This window comes from Paroedura picta, chromosome 1, assembly GCF_049243985.1.
Source record: "Paroedura picta isolate Pp20150507F chromosome 1, Ppicta_v3.0, whole genome shotgun sequence".
Classification (NCBI taxonomy): domain Eukaryota; kingdom Metazoa; phylum Chordata; class Lepidosauria; order Squamata; family Gekkonidae; genus Paroedura; species Paroedura picta.
This window is the reverse complement of record NC_135369.1, coordinates 85,406,276-85,431,937: the sequence shown is the minus strand read 5'-3', so window position 1 is coordinate 85,431,937 and position 25,662 is coordinate 85,406,276. Positions and strand designations below refer to the sequence as shown.

Below are 25,662 nucleotides of genomic sequence, written 5' to 3'. Positions count from 1 at the left end.
CTGCAAAATTAATAAAATAAGGGGATTTTACAAAGAAGTAACAAAAAATAAAAACACCATGTAGATCCCCCAGCAGAAATCTTATCATGAAAAAAACAATGTAACTACTATACAGTCATCAAGAATTCTAGCAGTGGACTGAAAATCAGGAAGCCATTGAATACAACTTCTTCAGCTTTTTTACTTTTGTCTGAGTGCACAGTATGCTTGCTGATGAAAAAGACATTTGTTAGGAATGGCTGTGAATTATTATGCTGGGAGATTATTATGCTTGTCAGCCATAGTTTGACTGACTGGCCATGCATAAATTAGTATCTCTCAGCTTCAGTTTCCTGTCTATAAAATTTATTTATTTATTAGCTGCACCTCTTGGTGTAGCTGTCACAGGGCAGTTTACAACAGTTTGAAATAACATTAAAACAACACTAGCATTTAACAGTTGCTAACATTTAAAAATCATTAAAAATCTTGTGCTGTAGCTGCTTGTCTTTGTGGTTGCATTAGATCTATTCCCTTCTTGGTTCCAGGGTGGGGATTCTACAGAGAAGGGCCTTTATGGTGTTCTGCTACTCATTGGCTCCAACCAAATGCCTGATGGAAGAGTTCCATTTTACAGGCCCTTTGGAACTATGAAAACTCCTGTAAGGCTCTCAGGTCTTCTGGGAGCACATTCCACCAGATAGCCACCAGGACCAAAAAGGCTCTTGGTCCAGGGATCACTAGTCTGCTTGTATTGGAGGAGTGAAGCACTCTTTGGGGTACATAGTTAGGTGGTCCCTCAAGTACATCAGGCCCAGACCACAACTGTCCTTAAAGTTCAAGACCAATACCTTGAACCTGATCCAGAAATAAACCGGAAGCCAGTGCAGTTGTCTGAGAACATGCATGATATAGGCACTCCTTGAGGACCCATGTTGCTGCATTCTGGACTACTTGCAATTTCCGGGTCAGGGACAAGGGCAAGCTTGTGTAGAGCAAGGTACAGTAATCTAGCTTGGAGGTGACCATTGCATGGATCTCTGAGAATAAGCTATATGCCTAGAATGTTGGTATTTCCTGGGACTAGTTTGCTGATTTAAATTTCAAAAAAATCCCTTAGGGGATTTAGATGTAATTCAATATCCTGGAAAGGTGCAATGGACGTAATTGGAACTAGTGCTCTACGTTTGTCTTCCCTTTTGGTTCCTTTCCCTGTTTATTCCCCATAATACAACCCCTTTATCATTTATCATTTCTGGAGAACTTGCAGAACCCTTGTCCATCATCTTCGGGACCTCTATAAGGACTGGAGATGTCCCGGAGGACTGGAAGAGAGCAAACGTTATTCCGATCTTCAAAAAAGGGAGGAAGGATGACCTGGGAAACTACAGACCAGTGAGTCTGACCTCTGTTGTGGGGAAGATAATGGAGCAGATATTAAAGGGAGCGATCTGCAAAGATCCGGAGGACAATTTGGTGATCCAAGGATGTCAGCATGTATTTGTCTCCAACAGGTCCTGTCAGACCAACCTGGTTTCCTTTTTTGACCAAGTAACAGGTTTGCTGGATCGTGGAAATTCGATTGATGTTGTTTACTTGGATTTTAATAAAGCTTTTGATAAGGTTCCCCATGATGTTCTGATGGATGAATTGAAGGACTGCAATCTGGATTTTCAGATAGTTAGGTGGATAGGAAATTGTTTAGAGAACCGCATTCAAAGAGTTGTTGTCAATGGTGTTTCATCAGACTGGAGGGAGGTGAGTAGTGGGGTACCTCAGGGCTCAGTGCTTGGTCCGGTACTTTTTAACATATTTATTAATGATCTAGATAAGGGGGTGGAGGGACTACTCATCAAGTTTGCAGATGACACCAAATTGGGAGGACTGGCAAATACTCCAGAAGATAGAGACAGAGTTCAATGAGATTTGAACACAATGGAAAAATGGGAACAAGATGCAATTGAGAATAAGATGCAATTTAATAAAGATAAGTGTAAAGTTTTGCATCTGGGTCAGAAAAATGAAAAGCATGCCTACCGGATGGGGGATACGCTTCTAGGTAATACTGTGTGTGAACGAGACCTTGGGGTACTTGTGGATTGTAAGCTAAACATGAGCAGGCAGTGTGATGCAGCGGTAAAAAAGGCAAATGGCATTTTGGGCTGTATCAACAGGGGCATCACATCAAAATCACAAGATGTCATAGTCCAATTGTATATGGCACTGGTCAGACCACACCTGGAGTGCTGTGTGCAGTTCTGGAGGCCTCACTTCAAGGAGGACGTAGATAAAATTGAAAGGGTACAGAGGAGAGCGACGAAGATGATCTGGGGCCAAGGGCCCAAGCCCTAGGAAGATAGGTTGAGGGACTTGGGAATGTTCAGCCTGGAGAAAAGGAGGTTGAGAGGGGACATGATAGCCCTCTTTAAGTATTTGAAAGGTTGTCACTTGGAGGAGGGCAGGATGCTGTTTCCGTTGGCTGCAGAGGAGAGGACACTCAGTAATGGGTTTAAACTTCAAGTACAACGATATAGGCTAGATATCAGGAAAAAAATTTTCACAGTCAGAGTAGTTCAGCAGTGGAATAGCTTGCCGAAGGAGGTAGTGAGCTCCCCCTCCCTGGCAGTCTTCAAGCAAAGGTTGGATACACACTTTTCTTGGATGCTTTAGGATGCTTAGGGCTGATCCTGCGTTGAGCAGGGGGTTAGACTAGATGGCCTGTATGGCCCCTTCCAACTCTATGATTCTGTGATTTGGGATTTTAATTATTCCCCCCCCCAAGCCAAACAAAGCTTCCACTTCATATTCCTCCCCCCAACAATTTTTTAGCTAATTTTTATTATCTTCTTAGTCTACATGAGTACTCTGTGATATTACAGCCATTTCAGAATCCTTGCACAAGGTGCAAAATGAATAATTCATGTTAGAGAATCATAGAATCATAGAATTCTCACTGAACTCTGTCTCTATCTGCTGGACCTAAAATCCAGCGCCATGCCAACTGAATACTGGTATAATTTTCTGACTTTTTTTGCGATATAAACAGTGTTCCTGCAGTCAACATGGGACAGCTGCACATCCGAGCAAGAGACGCTACTTGAATTCATTCCAGGAAAATGAAGAGTGAGCAAACTGAACAAATGCACACAAACATGTCACAATAATGGAGACTGTGACAAGTGTATCAGGTGCAGATTTCCTTCCATCTCCCAGATACCTGTCTGACATATGAAACGATCTTTATAGCACTGGAGCACATTTGCTTGCTTGACAGCAGCAATCATCACATGAACGGTGTTGCATACTTTTATAAAAGCATGTGTGCTCATCTCAGGCAGCTGCTGTCTGATTAACTGTGGATCATTTTTATGTACAAAATCTTGGCCTGAACACTATTGATTCAATAAAAGATAATATTTTATATCCATTCATAAATATCTGTCCCAAAACAGAGACTCAGCTGAAGCAAAGATTTAGGTTAGCGTAGGAAATATTTCACTAGTTGTTTTCACAGGAACAATAAAAAGAGGGGTGGAAATCAGATATAGTAAAAAGCATTTCTCAAGTCAGACAAAAGACAAGTGAAACGAGGTTCTGGAATGCCCTGTGAGCCTATGTATCTTGGCAGATGTCGGGCATTGAGTGTTCAGTTGGTTGTTTTTTATAGGACCTGCAGATGTGAAGTGAGAATGTTCCCTATAATTTTTTTTAATAATAAAAGCATGAGTATCTGGATACAAGGCACTTCCAAGATTTTACAACTTTCAGTGAGAGCTGCTTGATCTCACAACAGTGTAGATAAGCCTTTCTCAACATTTTTACCATTGAGAAACCCCAGAAGTGGCATGATCAGGCAGAATATGGTTGGGATGAACCCAAAACAAAAGGAAATTTGTAGGCTAAATACATTTTCTAAAGTATTTATTCATTTGTTTCTTCTTTGTAATGATTTCAGAAGTTTAATCAACAAAAGTCCGAAGAATTCTATTTTCATATTTTCCATTTCTTAAATATGATCAACAATCAAAATGGTATCCCAGGTATTCTGCCCATTTTCCTGCACTGTCATCAGTGATTGTTAATCTTAATACTCAATTTTATTGAATATTACATAGGCTTCTGCTCATAAATTCCTGCCTGTAAGTTTTGGGGTTGTACCATAAACTGGAAGCATAGCTGTGTACCTGCCCACCTGGGGCTCTTCCCCTTTGCACCCCCTCCAGGATCATCACTGGCCATTTTGAGAGGGGTGGCGGGTCAATATGACCATATATGGTCATATCACCCAATTAGGTAAAGGTATCCCCTGTGCAAGCACCGGGTCATGTCTGACCCTTAGGGTGACGCCTTTAGCGTTTTCATGACAGACTCAATACGGGGTAGTTTGCCAGTGCCTTCCCCAATCATTATAGTTTACCCCCCCCCCCATCAAGCTGGATACTCATTTTACCAACCTCGGAAGGATGGAAGGCTGAGTCAACCTTGAGCTGACTGCTGGGATCGAACTACCAGCCTCATGGGAAGAGCTTCAGATAGCATGTTGCTGCCTTACCACTCCGCACCACAAGAGGCTCTTTATCATCCAATTACTGTTTAACAAATTAAAAAATTAACACCCACCCATTCAGGAAACCCTTCCAGGGCCATCAAGGAACCCCACAGTTTCATGAAACTCTGGTTGAGAAAGTCTGGAGTAGATATAGACTAGTGTAACCGTGTGCTTTCTGTGATTCACTATCCTGCCAAGACACTTCCCTGAAATTTAATCTAGGCAACAGGAGAGCAGCTGGAGTTCTTTACAGTAGAACTAGTGGGGAAAGGGAGGAGGAAGAAGGAATTTTGCCAGGGCTCAGATGCTCAGCCAATTGAATCCAAAGTCAGAGGGGTTGTAGCCTGTCTTTGTAGTCTCCCTTTGCCATACATTCCTGGGCAGGAGAAAGTGACACAATGTGTGTGTGTAGGTTTCAAAGAGTTGTCAGCTGTCTCCTTCTCCCATGACCATGCCATATGACATGAGTTTTGATTATTGGTAGGGGTCTTCTTTGTTTGTGTTTCCTAAGTCCAACTACTTATTTCCAACATGGCCTTTATATCTGCAGATTTCTGTCTTGTATGAACTCATACATTGTAAGGCAAAGGTTTCAGCATACAATCAATCCCCAGGGCAGGTCACACACCTAGTTTTATGTCACCAGCCATGCTCTTTATACACTTTACTGACCAACAAAACTCAGTTTGATCACATGTATTGTATGATAGCAATGAGGCCGATAATCATGTTGTTGCCTAGTCATTGACCATAATTGTAAAATGAGATATGAGACTGTTTGGGAATGCCTAAAAAAATCCAGTTATTGCTTTACTGGGCTAGAGCAGGGGTAGTCAAACTGCGGCCCTCCAGATGTCCATGGACTACAATTCCCAGGAGCCCCTGCCAGCGAATGCAGTTTGACTACCCCTGGGCTAGAGTTTACTGTTCTCCAGTGATAGACAACTTTATTTGTTGTCATGAAGGATAAGTCTATAAATGGCTACTAACCATGGAATCTTAGGGAACCTCCACATTCAGAGGCACTCAGCCTCTGAATCCAAGAGCCAGGAGGAAGCATCAGGGGAAGGGCTCACCCTCCATGCCCTACTGTTGGTCATCCAGAGGAATTGGTTGGCCGCTGTATGAAACAGGATGTTGGACTAGGTGGGCCATTGGTCTGATCCAGCAGGGTTCTTATATTTATTTTTCTATGTATCTATGTCATCTTGAAAGCTTATGTGATGCTGAAGCATAGTATCCTCCTACATTTAAGAACTCTGTACCACCACGAATCATATCCCATGACTATATTCACTATCCTGCCAAGACACTACCCATCCATCCTGCCTCACAGTAGATTTCAGCTTGAAGTCAGGTGGATTTTTTGTCTCTTGCTTCTAGAACGGTTTAATAAGCACCAGCTTTGTAGGAAATATCTCTAAATGGCTGTGGCTTATTAGTGACTTAAGAAAATAGAAAGAACAAATATACAGGCATATATTGGTACTTGTAAAGTTTTAATTACAAACGAGTGGACATGTCTGTATGAATGTGAAAGAGAATATAATACATGACAGTTGTGTTAAGTCTTTTGGCTTCAGAAATAGGCATGGATTTCTGTCAACCCAACAGAACTGCAAGGTTAAGTGCAATCTTTTCAAGAAAGCTACTTTATTTGCAAATAAGGAGCACCATTGGCATAGTGAAGGCTTTTCATGCATTTGCTATATTTGGTTCATGGCAACGCTGAGCCTCACATTTTCATAAACTATTTCAATATGGCTGCATGCAGTGGACCACCTTCTGGATTAATATTGCTGTAGAGAATTGCCAGCTGCATAACACTTCAAACAAACAGAAGAATGAGGCTTTCCTTTCGAGTTTTTTTTTTTTAAGATTCAGCATACTAATCTTAGAGTGTGCAATTTTTTCTATTACATATTCATTGCTTCAATTAAAAACAATCCTTTCTGATGCATTATGTATAAAATGCCAGTTATTTAGCATGCAATCATCTATTTCGTTATGGCAAGAGACAGATGTCGGTGTGCTTTTTCACTGAGCTGCATTCAGATTTACTGTTGCTTTCAATCTTTCCATGTATTTGATTTCTCTTTATTTTTAAAAAAACCCTTTCCAAATTCAGCACTTCTTCCAGAACATCAAGAGGAGCTTTCTTTTTTCTCAGATCACATTTGAATTTTCAAAAACCTGAGATGACGTTGCACTGCATTTTTGGACAACATTAAATGCTAATTCTAGGATCTGCTGTTTCCACATTTGTAAACTTCTTCACTAAAGACTGTTTTTGATGAAGAATTTTAAAAAATCCTTTAAAGTTTTACTTGAAATAATTTAACTTTCTCCAGAAAACTAAGCTAGTTGTGTGTTTTGATGCCAGTTGTACAGAGCACTACTCCTTGTGTCGTCTTTATTGCTCTTCTGATAGACTATGTTGAGAACCTGTGTCTTCCAATGCCATGTCCTCTTGACTGGCTCTTCTGCATTCCAGTGTGTGGCTCATCAGAAGAGCATGTGTAGCTTCCAGCTCCCTTCGCTGTCTGGATTCAGTAGCATCGGTGGCTTCATGAGTTTCAGACAACTGCTTGTAAGAAGAGAAATTGAGATCATTCAAATCAGATATTTCAGTATAAGTGACAGGATCCAATCTTGACCACTTTTTAGTATGTGCACCAGGGTTTTTCAGGTGCCCCCTCAAGTCCCACCTCAGGCCATGTCCCCTGAAAAATCACATCTGTGAGTTAGGTAGTTTTCTGGCATATGCTGGAGTACAAGAGGCTGCAGTGGTAGAACATCTCCTTCACATTCAGTTCAGTCCAGTTGCTCCCAGTCAGAGTAGACACAGTACTGACCTAGATATACCAATGATCTGACTTGGGAGAAGGCAGATTCATGTGTTGAGTTGACAACATGCCTTGAAGCTTTAGGGGCACATACAAGGAGCATTATGAATTCCAGTCAAGATTTCTGACCCAAACACCAGAACTCTCACAATGTATACCTATCAAGATGCTGGTGGCAGGCAAAACAGGATGGGGGAAAGGAAGGCTGTGCTTGGTCAGACACCCTGGAACCATCCAGTGGTATTCCGAGGACTTCAGGTAGTCGCTTAAGTTTACTGATTGAAGAACCAACCCTAAAGGTTGAACAAAAAGCTGGTGGGGGTGTTGTTGCTGTTTGGCTTATGTGCAGTAGATTGCCTGCCCCAACTATGCATTTATGAGTCTGTGTATGGCATGTGTGCTAGGTAGCACTGTTCTGGAATTCATATAGGGACAGGATTAGGGAAAGAGGCAGAACTGGCAATAATCCCTCATTCAGCTTCATATGCATCATTTCTGTCTTTTAAAGTAGTTTTCAATATTTTTCTTTTTTATGGAAAGGTAGGTGAGAACTGCATAGCCCATCCCTGTTTGCCAAATGTGTCATTACTTTAGTTGTGGCAGCCAAAAATACTGGTTTTGCCTCAATAGCTACAACAGGCCTGGAATGTCAGTCTGCCAATATATTTCTAACAAAACATTGTTTGAGATGACAGTTTTGAGCAACCTATCCCGCTCATAAAATATTTTAGCGTTTTTGGTTTCTATCTGTTTTTAGTACCCTGCTTTTTACTACCTGAAGGAGTCTCAAAATGGCTTACAATCGCCTTCTTTTCCTGTCCCCACAACAAACACCCTGTGGGGTAGGTGAGGCTGAGAGAGTTTTGAAACTGGCTCAAGAACAGCCTGTGGAGGAGTGGTTCTCTGGAGTATGTATGTATGTATGTATGTATGTATGTATGTATGTATGTATGTATGCATGCATGCATGCATGCATGCATGCATGCATGGTATTGGTTATACCATGCATGGTATTGGTATTGGTATTGGTATGGTATTTATTAGACTTTTAGCCTGCCACTCCCTCAAGCAGCTTGTGGCAGGTAACATCAGTTGAATAAAATCCCCAATAAAACCCTCACACAAAAAGTCCAGCATTCCAGGAACATATAACCCTCCCCCCTGGTCCACCAGGCAGCAACCTGTCATGGGGGAAAAGGGAATTGGCCTGATGTATTGGTGTATCCAGAGGAGAGCCCCCCGTTCTTACTTGCTCTGGCCTGAACCAACCATTACAGGCTGCTGCTCTTAACTACAACCCCAAGTTGACTTTCCAAGTATTAATACAACTTATACCCAAGGATAGATTCAAATGAGTAGCCGTGTTGGTCTGAAGTTATTATACCCAAGTGAGCCAAACTGCGCTTTGTATGAATCACTATTGTTTTTCTACTTTGGAATATTTTAAGATAGCCCAGAAAAGCTTTGTGTGGCCTCTCGAATGGATCATTTATTGAGCAGCCATGGCACAATTCAATCAACAGCTGTCATAGCAATCATTTTATATCAGTGGGATTTAGTCTTACCCGTGTGCTCTCCTGCATAGTGCGGTTTGCTGCTCTGGCAGATGGTCCTATTGCAATGTTAACACTGCTGGATGACTGGGTGTCTGTGGTGTTTCCACCATCGGCAGCTGAAAGCCCAGAAATTACCAAAGCACTCGAAAAGCTTCTCTTGCCAAATAAGAGGCTGAGTGTAGAACTGGTGGAAGAGGCCAAACTAGAACGGATCATTGCACTAGCTCGCTCTTGGATAGTGAGCTGGCCCACGACGGGGATAGCAGGAGTATGTGAAAACACAGAGGTTGCTGAATTGTGGAAAGAGAGTTGACTGCCAGAAAGGCCTTGAGCTATTTCTTGGGCAGAGGTGGAAGTTTGAATGAAAGGCTGGTAACTTTCTATGATTGGACCAGAATGACTTGAACGTGGGGGCCTTTGACTTAAAGCGGCATGTGTCTGAACAGACTGACTCCGGAATTTTCGGCGACCTTTAAGAGAGAAATAGAAAATTATTTGGGAGAGTTATGGCTCTAGTGATCTCCCCCCAAATGTATATCCATTGTTACAAAATAGATAATACATGATATATTGATTCAATGGCAATTTAAAATGAGTATATTAAAGCTGAAAGAGCTTTAAAATCTGAAAGGGTGACAAATATGGTATCCTCATTAGCAATATGTACTGTATTGAGTCACGTTGCCTAACTATAATTTGTATTGAAACACCCAATATTTTCTTGCCACAATTCTGATTAGGGATGGGCATGAACTGGTTCACAAGCCAAAATTTGTTTGGAGGGCAGTATGGAACCTGGAAAGGGATGTTGGGAACATTTACTGGACTTTTGGCCAGTTCAGCTGTTCAGGGCCAGCCATTTAAACCTAGCAGCTGAGCAGTGCAGGGTCCGCTGCCAGTCATTTAACCCTTCCATTTTCCTTCCCCCCCGAAGGTGGAGAGGAAAGCAGAAGGGTTAAATTAAGCCCCTTCCAGGGTGGTTCCCAACCCCCTTCTCCCAGCCACAGCAAGCAGAGGAAGTCCTTTCGTGGGCAACTCTCGCCCCCTTTCTCCCAGCTACAGCTTACTGTAGCTGAGATTAAGGAACTTACTGGACCAGTTTGGTTCATATGAAGCTGGTTTGGTTTGGGATTCAATTCATGGCCCACTTGAACCCTGAGCTACCTTTTTAAGGTTCGTTCCCATCCCTAATAGTTATAACAAAGATTATTTTAGATTTGTTTCCTTTACTTTAATGATATTGCTCATTTACCTTACCTTTACCTCATTTACTGCTCATTTACTCATTTACAAACAAAAAGGTGATTTAAATAACCAAAGTTATCATGCTTGAGGTCCATTTACTTTAGTTGTGAGCAAAAACATTTGGCTACAGCCAGTTTAAATCCATGCTTGCCAAGAGTTTCTTAAACTTATCTGATATTAACAAACCCATCACTATCATAGAAAAGAGGAGTGATCCACAAATCCCTAATACTGCAAGCAATGCACCAAAAGTTTTATTTGTCCAGAAGCAGTCACAAAATTTATCGGTCTTTTGCATTTGACTTTCTGTTGCCTGGCGATTCATAATAGCCATATTGCTTTTCAGAGTTGATGCATATATCATGGCTAAATAATATAAAACTATTGTAGACCTTCCACTAACAAAGCCTGCTTGTTCAGGAGCTAGAATGTTTTCAGAGATCACCCAGTGAAATAATCTCCATAATGACAAAAGAGATTTGCTTCCAAGTAACTGTAATTAAGATTGCAGCCTTATTAAGAGAACAGTCTACAAAACAGGGGCTCCTTGGCTTTGAACCAGAGAAAATTATACATATTTAAGCTTAGCACTGCTTAGCACAGTTAAACTGAATCTCCCTTTTAATGGGGCTTGAACATGACTGTTTTTTCTCAGGATTAGCAGAACTGAAAACAATGCATTAAAAATATATTACGCTGTATCGATCTGTGCCTGAGGTAAACTTTGACCTGACTAAAGATTATCAATGTGATCTTACATGTATCTGCATTCTGGTTTAAGACCATCAGTGAGTGGCAGTCCTATAGCTACACAGATGCGATTACTTTTAAGTGAAATGCATCATAAGCATAGCCCAACCATCACTTCCATCTGGCCTGCTTTTTAATTCTGTGCCATGCAAATGCTTTGCTCCAGATGTTGACATGAGGCAGCTGTAACAGCAGCAATCATACACTAGTGTAGCAATTCATCATTTGTTCTGTATTACACCATACCGGATCAGCTTGTAAGGCTACTGTTGAGACAAGATTGTGACAGGCTGAAGAAGCTTGATACTATATGCTGCTTTTCTCTACCCGAAGGAGTCTTAAAGCAGCTTATAATCACCTTCCCTTTCCCACAACAGACACCCTGTGAGGTGGGTGAGGCTGAGAGAGCCCTGATATCACTGCTCAGTCAGAACAGCTTTATCAGTGTTGTGGTGAGCCCAAGGCCGCCCAGCTGGCTGCATGTGAGGGACGGCGCAATCAAACCTGGCTCTCCAGTTTAGAAGTCTGTGCTCCTAACCATTACACCAAGCTGGCTTTTAAGACAGGGAGGCCAACATTTTTCAGTGTTACGGGCAGATGTTTGACAGTCTTCCATCTAGAGTCTTCTGTTTAGAGACAGAGGCTTGATAGTTTCCTTCCACCATAACAATTAATAGGCAGAATAATAGGTATACAGCTGCTTTCACATCAAATACTTATATTATTTACTTTTGCAGTAACCAAGACATGTATGCAGTCACACTAATCAGTTAATAATTACAGAAAATGAGTATCTGGTCTGCTAGCAATGCATTAGCATTTTGCTTTCATTACTTTGAATAAATAATAGAAGATTTTCAAAATTGATATGAAGTGTTGTGACTTTAGTGGAAAAAGACCTATGCATCCAAGTAAGCGCGCCCAATGCCAATCTGTTGGCATGCACACACACCCTTAGGTGTCTTTGCAGATTAGAGGAGGGTAGTAGGCTTTGGTTGTATCCTGTAATTAGACACAGGCATTCACAGCAAACCTTTGCTCTAATATTCTCCTTTAAAAACTGTTTTGAGCATGTCGATTCCTTGAAACTCAATGTCTGGATTGAATAACCTTTCTGGGTCTGTCAGTTATTTCAATGCTAATATCTTTAAATAATAAAAAAAATACTGCTAGGAAGAGAGCTGAGGGGGTTGTTATGGGGTACGTTCATGTGCACCAAACATCTGTGCACAATTTAAACAGCTAAGTTGACCTCCAAAAATATTTTGTACTCCTTTCTAATTCAGTGGTTATAGTGCAGTAGCAGACCACCCATGTTTGCGCATAAAAACAGTACTTCCAAATGCTCAGTGTATAGAAGAGCCTTTGTTTCCGTATCATAAGCATACTTCTCTAAGGTATCCGGCCCCACACCAACTGCTTCTGATTTTTATTCAGAGGTCATAGATATAAATTGTTATAACCGCATTTCAAGATGGAAACACACTGTTCAATAACAATAAATATTAACAACAAGAAGAAGAGCTGGTTCTTATATGCCACTTTTCTCTACACAAAGGAGTCTCAAAGTGGCTTGCAGTTGCCTCCCTAAACATCATAATGCAAGTTTTAGTATTATAAGCTATATTTTCTGTATTTTCTTTATTTCTTTCAAATAAAGTAAAATTTTGTACCAGAGAGAGAGAGAGAGAGAGAGAGAGAGCGCTATTAAATTAAGAAACATGCTACCCACTTGGGCATCTCAGGGTCATTATTTTACTGTTAAGTTTGCCTCCTTATTATTGCCAGTCCAATAAGAAGTGCAAACAGTGTAAGGCTCCATCATCAGACAGAATTAACAGCAGTTATGTTGCTCTTACAGTTTTGTATTTCTAGGAAGGTAATTGCCTGCCCTATCCATAAATGACAAGCAGGGAAAAAATTCAGCATGCAATTTGCTGATTCAGTAGCCACAATATACCACCAAATGTAGAGCTTACTGATTTGGGAGTGATCAAGTCATTTATTTGATTTAAAAGTAGGCAAAGGGTGTTCACAAGCACACAGTTCCTCAGGCTGAAGACTGGCAAATTCAGTTGCCATCTTAGCTGGAGCACTGCTCATCATCATGGTTATAAATAATGGCAGGAAGGAAACAACCCTAAAAAAGCATGTAGCTCCTATCTCAGGGCATTTGGACAGCCATCACTAAGTGTAACAATAGCTTTCCCCATTTCCAGACTGCCTGATACACATACACAATGATCAAATGGGGACTGTTCCCATCCTCTGCTTGAATGTCCTATTGAAAGTTGAACTACCATGCTGGTCAAGTGCCACATGGCTACAAAATCTCAGAAAAGGATCGGTGTGGAAACAAGCTTACTCTCTGCCAACATACATGTTCCATTGTGGCCCATAGATTCTTTCTCTGCAAAAGCATTGATAATAAAGTGAAAAGGAAAAAAATCCCTCCATACAGAGAGCCAATAAAAATTTCTTCACGAGAATCAGGAAACTGGCCTAGGAGGAAGCCCTTGAATGGCAAAAGGAAGAACGCTTGCTAAAGGAAAATGATAAGATTGTAAAGAAGCAGAATGCATTTTTTCGTAAAGGAATTCCAGGGTAATTACCTAGTTGTCCAGACAGTGCATCAGATTCAGATAAGGTTTTGAAAAAACCTTATCAACTTTATTTACTTAATTTACAGTCTGCCTTTCTTCCCAATGGGGACTCAAAGTACCTTACTCTATTCTCTCCTCCATTTTAGAGATGATATGATAACTAATGCTGGTGTAGGGCTAATGGACAAATTAAAAACTAACAATTTTTGAAATGAGGCTGACTTTAAGATGTCGCAAATTTTTGTTATATGAATTATCTGAGTTCCCTATGAATGTATGCTATAAACATCCAAAGGTTTATGGCATAAACTTCAAGGTTCTTAAGGAACTCATATCATTCATATAACAAAACTTGTGATGTTAAAAATCAGCCTCACTTCAAAAGGACTGTTGTTGTTAGGTGCAACGTTGTGTCCGACCCATCGCGACCCCATGGACACTGATCCTCCAGGCCTTCCTGTCCTCTACTATTCCCCGGAGTCCATTTAAGTTTGCACCTACTGCTTCAGTGACTCCATCCAGCCACCTCATTCTCTGTCGTCCCCTTCTTCTTTTGCCCTCGATCGCTCCCAGCATTAGGCTCTTCAAAAGGACTAGAGAATCATAAATGCAATGCCAGTCCAGAGAGGTCTAAAAACAGCCTAACATCTGTTGTGGGGATACTGCTGAATGGCATATGTCCTGGAAAATCTTTTCTCATCAATCTTGTGGAGTTCTTTGAGAGAGTTTTAACAGACACATAAGCACAAGGGTTATTCAGGATGAATGATATACTTGGGCTTTCAAAAACTTCACCAAATCATCAAGAATAAAAACTCAGCAGTCTAGGGATTAGAAATTAGCAATGGGTTAAAAAACAGGTAGCAGAGCGTCAGAATAAGTGGAGAGTTTTTGCAAGGCAATAAAGTAAGCAGTGGGTTCCACAAGGATCAATATTACTTCTAACATTGTTTTCTAATAAATGGCCAAGTTCCCAGATGACACCAAATTATTCAGGATGAGGATAGGGGAAATCAAAGCAGATGTTGAAGAGGATCTCCCCAAACTGGGTGAGGGTAACTTAGGGTCAGTTTCAGTAAAATAAGGACCAATAAGAGGAAGTCTGATGCTGCAAGGTTCTTCTTATGTTTCTTCTCAGCAGCCAAGTTTGTTTCTGGATTTGCAAAACGGAACTGGGCTACATAAGAGCAAAACATCAATTGCTGCAGATTGATTCTACCTTGCAAGTCCACTCTCACCTTAACATTACCAATGTATGAGGAACATGGGACTTGGGATTCCCATATTTCTCTTGTAATGTCTACATTACTCCTAAATGAATTATAAATATTACAGAGGACTTAAACACAGACTATGTTTCTAGTAATTTTTTTCTACCTCTGCTGGGTCATAGTAGTTATGGGAATTAAAACATAAGCATAATATAAAGGTAAAGGTTAAGGTATCCCCTGTGCAAGCACCAAGTCATGTCTGACCCTTGGGGTGACGCCCTCTAGCGTTTTCTTGGCAGACTCAATACAGGGTGGTTTGCCAGTGCCTTCCCCAGTCATTACCGTTCTACCCCCCAGCAAGCTGGATACTCATTTTACCGACCTCGGAAGGATGGAAGGCTGAGTCAACCTTGAGCCGGCTGCTGGGATCAAACTCCCAGCCTGATGGTCAGAGCTTCAGACAGCATGTCAGCTGCCTTACCACCCTGCACCACAAGAGGCTAATTAAGCATAATATATCTTTGGCATAAATACCTGGAAAGTGAGCAATGCGTAAAGAAGGCTGCAGCTGGGGTGTACTGTTCTGTGTGTGCTGGGAGCTGCTGTTCTGGCTTGAATTATTAGCTGGATTGTTGCTAGAAGATGAGCCACATCTACTGTCAACTTCATCAAGGTTCCCTCCGCTGTTGTGGCTTGCATTACAGTCTTTCCGCATTCTGATAATTGAAAAAGCAAACCCCACCCCCAAATATGGGTGAGATACATATGTAGAACATTTTTTCCTTCACAATTGCTTTAACTGTCTTATCAGATGAACACTGGAAACTTTAGCTTGAGTGAAATATGTGTATTTTCTGGAAACACTATGTAGTATGTCCCAAACCATTATTTCTCCATCATGCACTCAATGTTTAGCTGATATTTACATCTGTGCAACCTTATTAAGAGATGCATATTGGTCATTCATGCTGTGCTATAATTTGGATTCTGTGTTGGTTAGTCTGCTGGACATTAATGCCCATCAGGATGGGGGGATGATTGCCCCCCTTGTGATTTACTCATTTTTTTTAATCCTCTGATGTGTTGGACAACTTTTGTTGTGTTCTGCAACTTTTAAAAATACTTAGTTCATATAAAACCGCTCTTGAAAGATCTACTGGATGTTGGCCAAGCTGCAAAACTGAATCCTCCAAAGGAAAGTCATAGAGACTTACATGTCGTAAAACTCCACCTGTCAATTTTCCCACCCACAGATGCCATAACAGTTAATTTCAGCATCAGTAGGAATACTAGGAGCTTAATATACATTATGGCATCCACTCCAAGCTGGGCACCTGTCCTAACTGCAAAATAATGCAATGGTAGGTAGGATGGAGAAAGAAGATCCTTGGAATAATAATGGATAGTTTGAAGGGGTATGGCATCTGGGTGTGAGGAAATGTGAGTTATATGAAGAATTCAGATGTATTCCCCTGGTCATGAGGTACTTATATTTGTCAAAGTAAACTCCCCAAGTATAACATAGATATGGAATATAGTAGTCATGATCTCTGAAGCAAATCAACAAAACTAGGACAAAACAGGACGGTGTTCTTGATTGAGCTTTCATTCTTGAAAAGAGGAGCTTTAGGAAAGTAAGAAATACTGTTGTCTTTGCCTTCCACCAATACAAAATGATTAGGCCATGTAACTACAAATGTGATCCCAGTTAGGAGAGAGGGGAGACAGCTTGGACAGAACTACCTGCCCTCCCTCACTCAGTCAATATATTCTAAAATCTTAAGCTGCAGTAATGCAATCATAATTTGCAGATCCCACCACAATTGCACAGGCCTTCTTTGGAATCCCCATTTCTTATCTTATGTACCTGAGAGCATGGATACATTATTTAAAATATTAGATTAATTAAGATACAATTGAAGGTCAGTTGTCCAGACAGTATATCAGATTCTGATGTGCAAGTGCTTACCTAAGCCATTTAGTTCTGAACCATGTTTTGATGTTATCCAGGCTAATTGGTCCACCCCAAACATTCTTCAGTTGCCTGTGGGTCCCTATGTATGATGTGGTTAGAGGAGAAACATACATAGGATATCCCAAAGGCTGGTCACATGAAGAGTTAATCAGGTTTCTCAAAACCTGTTTGTTATTCTGGATGCTGCCTCGCTCGGGGTTACGATTGCGCAAAAAGATGAGTTCCTGTTGCTGTCCAGCCCAGAGACCTCTGACACATTCCTTATTAACCTAGGCACAAACAGATGAACAAGTCAAGTGTATACATTTCTCACAAGGAAGACCTGTTCAAGTTGCTTATTCCACAACAATTCCAGAATTAAAATCTACCCAACCACATTGGTCATCATGACTCAGTTTAAATAGCTTTGAGATAACTAAAATGGCTAGATGGCTGTTCTTGCATTATCTGGCTACCCTGAAAACTGTGTTTTTCGCATACTGCACAGACATACAGGATCTGGGAACTGTCCCACCCTCCTTCGTTGATCATCATACTGTGGCTAGGGGGACAGGATGTGGCACACCTTCCTTGAGCATCAGGAAAGCTTGGCAAGGAGGAGGTTGAGCTATAGGCATGTGATGGCTCAAGGCCTGGAGTGACTTTGCCCCAAACATCTAATATGCATCCTGCCATGTTGTTACTCGGTTTGGAATGGGGCTGCTCATCCCACTCAGCTAATGGTGATGCCTAGAATAAAGCTAAAGAGCCTGTTGATGCGGGTGAAGGAGGAGAGTGCAAAAGTTGGCTTGAAACTCAACATCAAGAAAACAGAGATCATGGCATCCGGCCCTCTCAATTCCTGGCAAATAGATGGGGAAGAAATGGAGATAGTGACAGATTTTATTTTCCTGGGCTCCAAGATCACTGCAGATGGGGACTGCAGCAAAGAAATTAAAAGACGCTTGCTCCTGGGGAGGAAAGCTATGGCAAATCTAGACAGCATCCTAAAAAGCAGAGACATCACCTTGCCAACAAAAGTGTGTTTAGTCAAGGCTATGGTCTTCCCAGTTGCAATGTATGGCTGCGAAAGTTGGACCATAAGGAAGGCCGAGCGTCAAAGAATTGAGGCTTTTGAACTCTGGTGCTGGAGCAGACTCTTGCGAATCCCTTGGACTGCAAGGCGAACAAACCGGTCAGTCCTAGAGGAGATCAGCCCTGACTGCTCCTTAAAAGGCCAGATCCTGAAGATGAAACTCAAATACTTTGGCCAATTCATGAGAATGAAGGACTCCCTGGAGAAGAGCCTAATGCTGGGAGCGATTGAGGGCAAAAGAAGAAGGGGACGACAGAGAATGAGGTGGCTGGATGGAGTCACTGAAGCAGTAGGTGCAAGCTTAAATGGACTCCGGGGAATGGTAGAGGACAGGAAGGCCTGGAGGATCATTGTCCTTGGGGTCGCGATGGGTCGGACACGACTTCGCACATAACAACAACAAGAATAAAGCTGCCAGATAGCAACTAAGATGTGACTATGGTGTATATGTCTAAATTCAACAGAAAATACTGTTTGGAAGAAGCAACATTCCATGCACTAATGGTTAAAAAAGAATTATAGCAGTTAGATTGGTTAATTTAGTATCTTCTGTTCCCACTGCAAGTAATATTTTTCAAATGAAATTATCTTCGCAGAAAGTTGAGTGAATTCTGTAATTTATGCTGGTTTTTGCAAGTTTTGTTTGTGGTCACTATAAAACCCTATTGCTTTATTGTCTGAATGCTCATCAAGCAAAAAAAAAAAAGCCACCCCCATACATACCCTTCATGATCCCATTTCCTTTCCCTACTTCCCACAGACCTAGTAGGTAAGCAGGGAAGCAATAAAATGCTTTTCTTCCGCCTAGAAAAACATGGCCTCAACTGAGCTCCCAGGGCTCCCAACCCTAAGCTATTGGATTCAAGAGCTTTGGTAAGCTGTGTTTCAATATGAGTCACAGATGTTTTTCCAGGTGCTCTTGTGGAAGCAGCAAGGGAAAAGGATTTGGCTGCTGCTCTTGCCCCATTGATGGGTGTTCCAATGAAGGGCAAGGGAAGGCATGACAAGGAAAAGAGGCTGGTAGCAGGGAGGAGAGAGATCACCAGAGAGCTCTTCCCAGTCTGAATTGGAAAGGGCCTGGGTAACCTTGTTTCATTCCAATTTCCCTCAGTTCAGAGTTCATCAGCACTATAAGGCAGTTGGCTCTTAGCCAAAAACATACTCTAGTGATATATCTAGCAGTTACACCTGCTCCGACTCCCTTCAATACTGATGACTGATCCATAAGTATAGTTCACCAGCTGAAATCTGATGAGTTTGAAAAAGAGCCTTCTGATCGTGAAGACTGGGTCTACCATGTATAAACCAAGTTTGGGAAAGCAATATCATGCCATAAAATATCCTCTGTGGCTGCACCAGAACTTTGGTTTTTCCTTCGAGAAATGTTGGCTGGTGTGGAGAAGAAGGTTATTATAAAGCAATATTTGATTTGTTTTAATCCTAAATTGCTTTTCCACTATGCATATTGAAAACAGTTGATTACCCACCTAGAGTTTCAGAGATGGGAAAAGCAAACACGTTAATCAAGGAATACTATAAACATAAAAGCAAAACAATGAAATTTAGGCTAGCTGGAGTACCTTGATAACTTTGAAGCTCAAATAGCTCTTGTGGAGCATAATGACTTTGTATTCATCTGTCCCTTCATCCACCACATGCCTCAATGTGAGCAGCTCCTCTTTGTTTGAAAGGATGGCGCTACGCCAGGCAGGATCTCCTTCATGACAAATCACAACTTTCTCTTCAAAAGACTGAATTGCCTCATAAAGGACTTCAGGGTCCTCATATTCATCTGGACAGGTGAACTGGTCCTGGTATTAAATGAAAGGCATGGCTATGATCACAGAGTTCTGTGAAGAGACAAAGGCTGTCAGCAGAACACCCAGCCTTGCTCCCCAAGAGGTGGACGAGAAGACTATTGACTCTAGTTAAGATTAGGGGGTCAGGAAGCCAGAGTAGCTGTCACCCTCAGCATCTAACACCTCTCACTGAAGTCATACATTTTAAAGGATCTGAACATTTTTTCTTGATTAATTTATGAAATGAACACCTTCTCTGAAGGTCAAACAACAATAGTTGTCTTTTTATAAAACTAGTGCTTAAAGCACCCTTGGAGGACATTTTATGATTATGGAAATTTAGTGTGTTGGGGGCAGGGGGGGAGAGAAAAAAATTCTCCCTGCTACTGTAACCCCTATCCAGTCAATGACTGCTTTGTATGGACAAGTTTTGAGGGGCAGTTATTCTTGGAAATCTCTGCATGGAACAGGATGAGAAACTATAATGCATACGGAATTGGAGCAAAGTCTGGTTGTTTATCTGAAAAGAAAGGATTCAATAACTCCTATTAATTTAGTTCCTATAAAGGTAAAGGTGTCCCCTATGCAAGCACCGAGTCATGTCTGACCCTTGGGGTGACGCCGTCTAGCGTTTTCATGGCAGATTCAATACGGGGTGGTTTGCCAGTGCCTTCCCCAATCATTACTGTTTACCCCCCCAGCAAGCTGGGTACTCATTTTACCGACCTCAGAAGGATGGAAGGCTGAGTCAACCTTGAGCCGACTGCTGGGATCGAGCTCCCAGACTCATGGTCAGAGCTTCAGACAGCATGTCAGCTGCCTTACCACTCTGCGCCACAAGAGGCTCTTTTAGTTCCTATATCATAAAGGCTGATGCATTATTTTGATGGCTGAATAAATGAGTTTTCATGTCTGTCATATATTAATTAAAACATACTTGCTATGAAACTGCAGGACTTAAGCTTCTAACAAATAGATTATTTTATTTTGGTAAAGTTACTTTTTCTGAAGAAAGCCACACCTGCATATTTGTCCTTTTGCTTAGTTCATTTTTCTTCAGTTCAGTTTTGGAAAACTATGATCTCCCTTTATACATTTAACATAAAGTGATCCATATAGAATATAGCAGTGTTGTTAGCATAGGAAAGTATATAAAAAGAGGAATAACGTGCCTGATGAAGCTTCAAAGACATCCTGATTGCAGGAGCAACAACTTTGTGTAATAAGTCCATATCTGCAAACACCCATTCATCTCTTGAAGTTAGTCGAAAATCTCCTTTGAATAAGGCATGGAGTCCATATAGGAAGGATTCTAAACTGTAGGATAATAACATTAGTTAACTGCAGATTTTCCCCCATTAAACTTTCTGAAAACATTTCTCTTAGTCTCCTATTAATATTGCTGCCAACCAGGATCCAGTTAAAGGTGACCATATGCTGCGCATTCAGTTGTACTGTGTTGAGTGTATAGGAAAGGCATAACAGAGTAGGAAATACAGAACATTTGCTTAGGAGACCAATCCATCAGCATTAAAGTGCCATGGTTTTACATCATTCCTCCCCAAATATCAAATAGATGAACTTTACAGTCCTATCACTGACTCACACAATGGCTGGGTAGCACAGGATTGGTATGAAAATACCCTTGGGCCAGCAGAGCACCCAGTCTACACTGATACATATTATACCAGTATGGTGATACCCTTATGCTTGTGGAATTCCTTTAATTAAACCTTCTTTAATTTGAATCTGCTGCTCATTTATTTATTGACAACAATTTCAGGCAAATAAAATCTGAAGAAAACTCTTGCATAATTTTTCTGTAAGTACTTATACTGAGGCCCTGGGACCTACTTCTGCCCTTCCACCCAAATCCTCTCAGATCTAAAGAACATATGTTTACATAGAGTTTGATTTTTTTAAAACTAAAAACTAGCCCTGAAGCTCCCCCCCCCCTGAAAACCAGGTCATGCTTTTCAGGAAACCAGAATTAGGCTTCAGGACACTGCTTTCAGCCCCACAGGATGTTGCTTAATCTATCGGATGTGAATTTACCATTTTTATTGTATCCTTGAAGTGAAGCATTAGAATGTAAAATATGTTTATTGCCATGCAAGATTTCTTCAGAAAATGTGTGATCTGCCTACTTAGTGAAGCTTTCAAAATTAACCAGAGTAGGAAAAACATGTTTTATAAGAATTGAGTTGCCTTTAAGAAAGCACCTGGTCAATATTCAGCTTCAATACATTATGAATTTTCCTTTTGACTACAACATATTTACAAGAAAACCAAATGGCAAATAAAAGAAAGACAAATCCTTCCTTGAAATTTGCTCTTCTTCAATCTAACACCCTAGTATAATAACCATAGCAACAGTGCAAAAAAACATTGGCTGCTGAAACAGAGCTCTCCGTGAAAAGTTTTCATTGCACCTGGGCTCACTATAAGCTTGGGACAATTCTGCTTATTACAGACATTCACTGGAGACCCAGTATGCTGGAATGTAAACAGCCAGCATTTCCTAATAACATTCGTTGCCTCTGCAAAGGAGATTAGCATTAGAAACAAAATAGCAGGAGACAATTCAGTACTCTAATTATTGTAAATATTTTATATGTCTTTCAGAGCAGTATGGTGAAATCATGTTACGAAAATAAACTAAAATAGGCACATTTTATTACTGCACTGTGGTGGTTGTTTAAAACTACCTGCATTGTTCTTTCTAGCATTCGGCAAATTTATTGCACTGCCTTGGCTTAATGTGCATTGTTTAAAATATTTTAAAGAAGAAGAGTCAGTTTTTATACCCTGCTTTTCACTACCAGGAGTCGCAAAGAGGCTTGCTATCACCTTCTTTTTCTCTTCCCACAACAGGCACCCTGTGAGGTAAGTGAGGCTGAGACAGCTCAGTCAGAACAGCTGTATCAGGGCTTTGACTAGTCCAAGGTCACCCAGCTGGCCACATGTGAAGGAGTAGGGAATCAAACTCAGCTTGCCAGATTAGAAACCGCTGCTGCTCTTAACCACTACACTAAGAAAATTGTAACCTTCTCAAAGTAGGACTTCTCCCCCCCCCCCCTTAGTCAGTTGTCCTAGTTTCCATGTATACATGCCAGAAAGTCTGCCTTAGCTGCAATGGTTACAAAGCAGAAAGATCTTTTAGGTGAATCCATTTTGTATGACATGGACTATAATCCTATGCACTTATATTTAGGAGTAAGCGTTCTTGGAAAAATGGAACTTACTCTTGAAGGAAAGTGCATAAATTCAGGTTGATGTTTCTTTGTCATGTAGATGCCATATCAGACATTTCTTCTAGAATCTTTAAACAGCCCCGTGGTGTGGAGCGCCACGGACTGAATAAAGCAGTAAGGGCACTGTGGGAGGAGTTAGGGCGGGCCCTGTCCGGGATAAAAACTCGGAGGGGCCAATCAGGAGCCGCGAAGCGGCTCCTGATTGGCCCCTCCAAGTGTCCATCCCGCCCGAAGCAGGCAATGGGGAGCCACGCAAAGCGCGGCTCCCCATTGCCTGCTTCACCCGCACAGCCACAGGTGAGCAGTCGGCCGCGCCGCCTTCTCCCGGCTGCCGGAGCGGCCTCGCGGCCTCGCAGCGTCTACGACGTCTACGGCCTCGCGGCGTCTACGGCCTCGCGGCGTCTACGCCGGCCGGGAGAAGGCTTGGGAGAGCCTCGGGGGGCGGGGGGGCCTGGCCGCCTTCTCTCGGCCGGCGGAGCGGCTTTGCGGCGTCTATGACGCCGCGAGGCCGCTCCGCCGGCTGAGAGAAGGCTTGGAAGAGCCAGGGGCTCCCTTGCCTAGGGCCCGCTGTATTCAGAACACAGCGGGCTTGAATACTAGTCATAGAATAATAGAGGTACCTCATGGGTCATCTAGTCCAACCCCCAGCACTATGCAGGTCACTCACATCCCAAAAAGCTATATTGCCACTGCTTAGATACTTAGGACCAAACTAAGGGTGATGGAAAACTAGAAATCACCATGAATTCCTTGTCACAATTCTGAAGTTATTTAAATTGATGATTGGATCCATGCCATGGAAGTCTTCCTCCCCTGCCCTTTCAAGTGCCCAGTCAGCCTTGTGTGTGTATGTGTGCATGCACACGCATACCCCACACCTATGGCTGATTTGGTGCTTGAAAAAGCAAGGATGGGTGAAGAGCTCTACTGTGTTGAAAATAGCAACCAAGAAAAGTACACAGAAAAGTTTCCAGTGTAAATGCCTCCGCATGGAGGATCAGTAGATACTAGAAAAATACCTCCTATAGTCACTCAGTTAAAAGGTGAGATACAAGCCATTGTGAGCCAAGTGCCATTGAGATCTTATGTCCTGATATGTGGTTAATGTTGATGAAAAAAGTTATGAAACAGGCTTTGTTATACCAGAATTGTTCAGCATGCAATATAGAGAATTTGTCCTTTGGTTTCCAAGGACTGAATAATAAACAGGAATTAGAATATATATTATTGTATTATTGTATACATCTTGTGTACACACAAATCATTTTTTGCTGTCTGCATTTACAGCAGCAATGAATGCCATATGGAGAATTCATGCTGTGTGGAATCAACTTATAAAACAATGTATACAATGCTTTATTTTTCCCAATAAGTATAGTTAAATTTCTGCAACACTATTCATTTTGAAATAATGTTTTGTGGGTTTTGAAACATTTAGCTTAATTAATGTGGAAAAAATGTGGATATTCTGATGACTGTAAACAGAACGTTAACTATAAACATATTTAAATACACTTGGAAACAACTAAGGAAAGATGTCAGGCCAGTTAATTCCAAGGGGAGTTACAACTTCTAAATACATTGGTTGATGGGCTTAGAAGGGTGTAATTTTACTTAAGACTGCATTGTTGACCGGAGTTTTGATCTGGGGGTCCCGCCCTATCTGAACACCCCAGAGTTACATTAAGATCAGGATATTGTTCCTTGGTTGGGATCAGTGGAGTTGGGTTGAAGAGATTATTATTTTACTGCCATCTTATAACTGTGGGATATTGTGATTAGCGTTACTGTTGTTTTAATTTAATGGGATTTTATGGGATATATTGTTTTATGTTTTATCTTGTAAGCCACCTAGAGGAGACATCGTTGGTGAGAGGTGGAGTATAAATATAAAAATAAAAAAAATAAAAAATTGTAATTGACACTCAGGACTATGCTTCTTGCACTCAGGACACTGCTTAGGATGAGTTTTCCTGGACTGAGGGATGTGTGCTCTCCTCTGTTGGTGGATAATGTCAGCTGTGATTAAACCTAGGACTTTCTGTATGAAAAAAGATACACTCTACTGGAGCTATGGCCTCTCCCATAGTTTAGTGATCCTGTGGTATGACCTTAAAATGCTACTTCATTATATCTGTATAGATAGGATATATCTCTATCACGAGACCACCAAACATGTTGATGTGCTTAATTTCCCCCCAATCCCCTCATTTTCTGCAATGTCTGCTTTCATTGGGGATTTTTTCTCTCCCTAACCTTTGACAAGGGAAGAGGAAGACTCTACTCTCTTTAGACACAGGATTCAAAAGTTTATTGAAATTTGATGGGAGATTGCAGCAGATCTCCAGGAAAAGAGAGAGAGAAAAATTATAATGCAACCATTCTCAACTAGGGTTACTAGTATGCTGGCTCACTTCAGGGTGCCAGAGGGTTTACTCGAGTTGGGGGGGGGGGATTAATATTGGCTTTCTGTTCTTCTGTCTGGTCTGCAGTGGCCTTGTTGAATTCACATACAGTAGAAAAGGAGTGGGAGGGAAGAGCTGAATCTGCTGTACTCCCCCCCTCCCATTGGCTCCTCTCATTCCCCTTCTCAGAATTTCTTCTCAGTGCCCTACCAGCAGAAAATGGCTGAGGAAAGGCTGCTGCAAGCAAAGGGATTCAGATATTCAAGCAGGAGTGGACTGTGTCCAGTGCCACAGAGTCCACCCTCCAAAGCAGCCATTTTCTCAAGGGAAACTCATCTCTGTAGTCTGGAGATTGGCTGTAATTCCAGGGTCCCACCTGGAGGCTAGCATCCCTAGCCAAGAGCTACTAGCCCTA

The 25,662-nt window shown here is 41.6% G+C and overlaps 1 protein-coding gene across 3 annotated transcripts in view; it reads right to left on the bottom strand.

The window, feature by feature from the left end:
- Positions 1-6,019: 6,019 nt before the first annotated feature.
- Positions 6,020-25,662, bottom strand: part of PCNX2 (pecanex 2) — a 158,989-nt gene continuing 139,346 nt past the window's right edge. For all 3 annotated transcript variants that reach the window (XM_077346189.1, XM_077346207.1, XM_077346198.1), the window contains 6 exons: positions 20,761-20,905; positions 19,370-19,600; positions 16,709-16,983; positions 15,274-15,455; positions 8,940-9,400; positions 6,020-7,112 (listed from right to left, as the gene is read on the bottom strand). In XM_077346189.1, the coding sequence (XP_077202304.1) occupies positions 6,942-7,112; positions 8,940-9,400; positions 15,274-15,455; positions 16,709-16,983; positions 19,370-19,600; positions 20,761-20,905 (1,465 nt within the window). In that variant the 3' untranslated portion in view covers positions 6,020-6,941. The remainder of the gene's footprint in view (positions 7,113-8,939; positions 9,401-15,273; positions 15,456-16,708; positions 16,984-19,369; positions 19,601-20,760; positions 20,906-25,662) is intronic.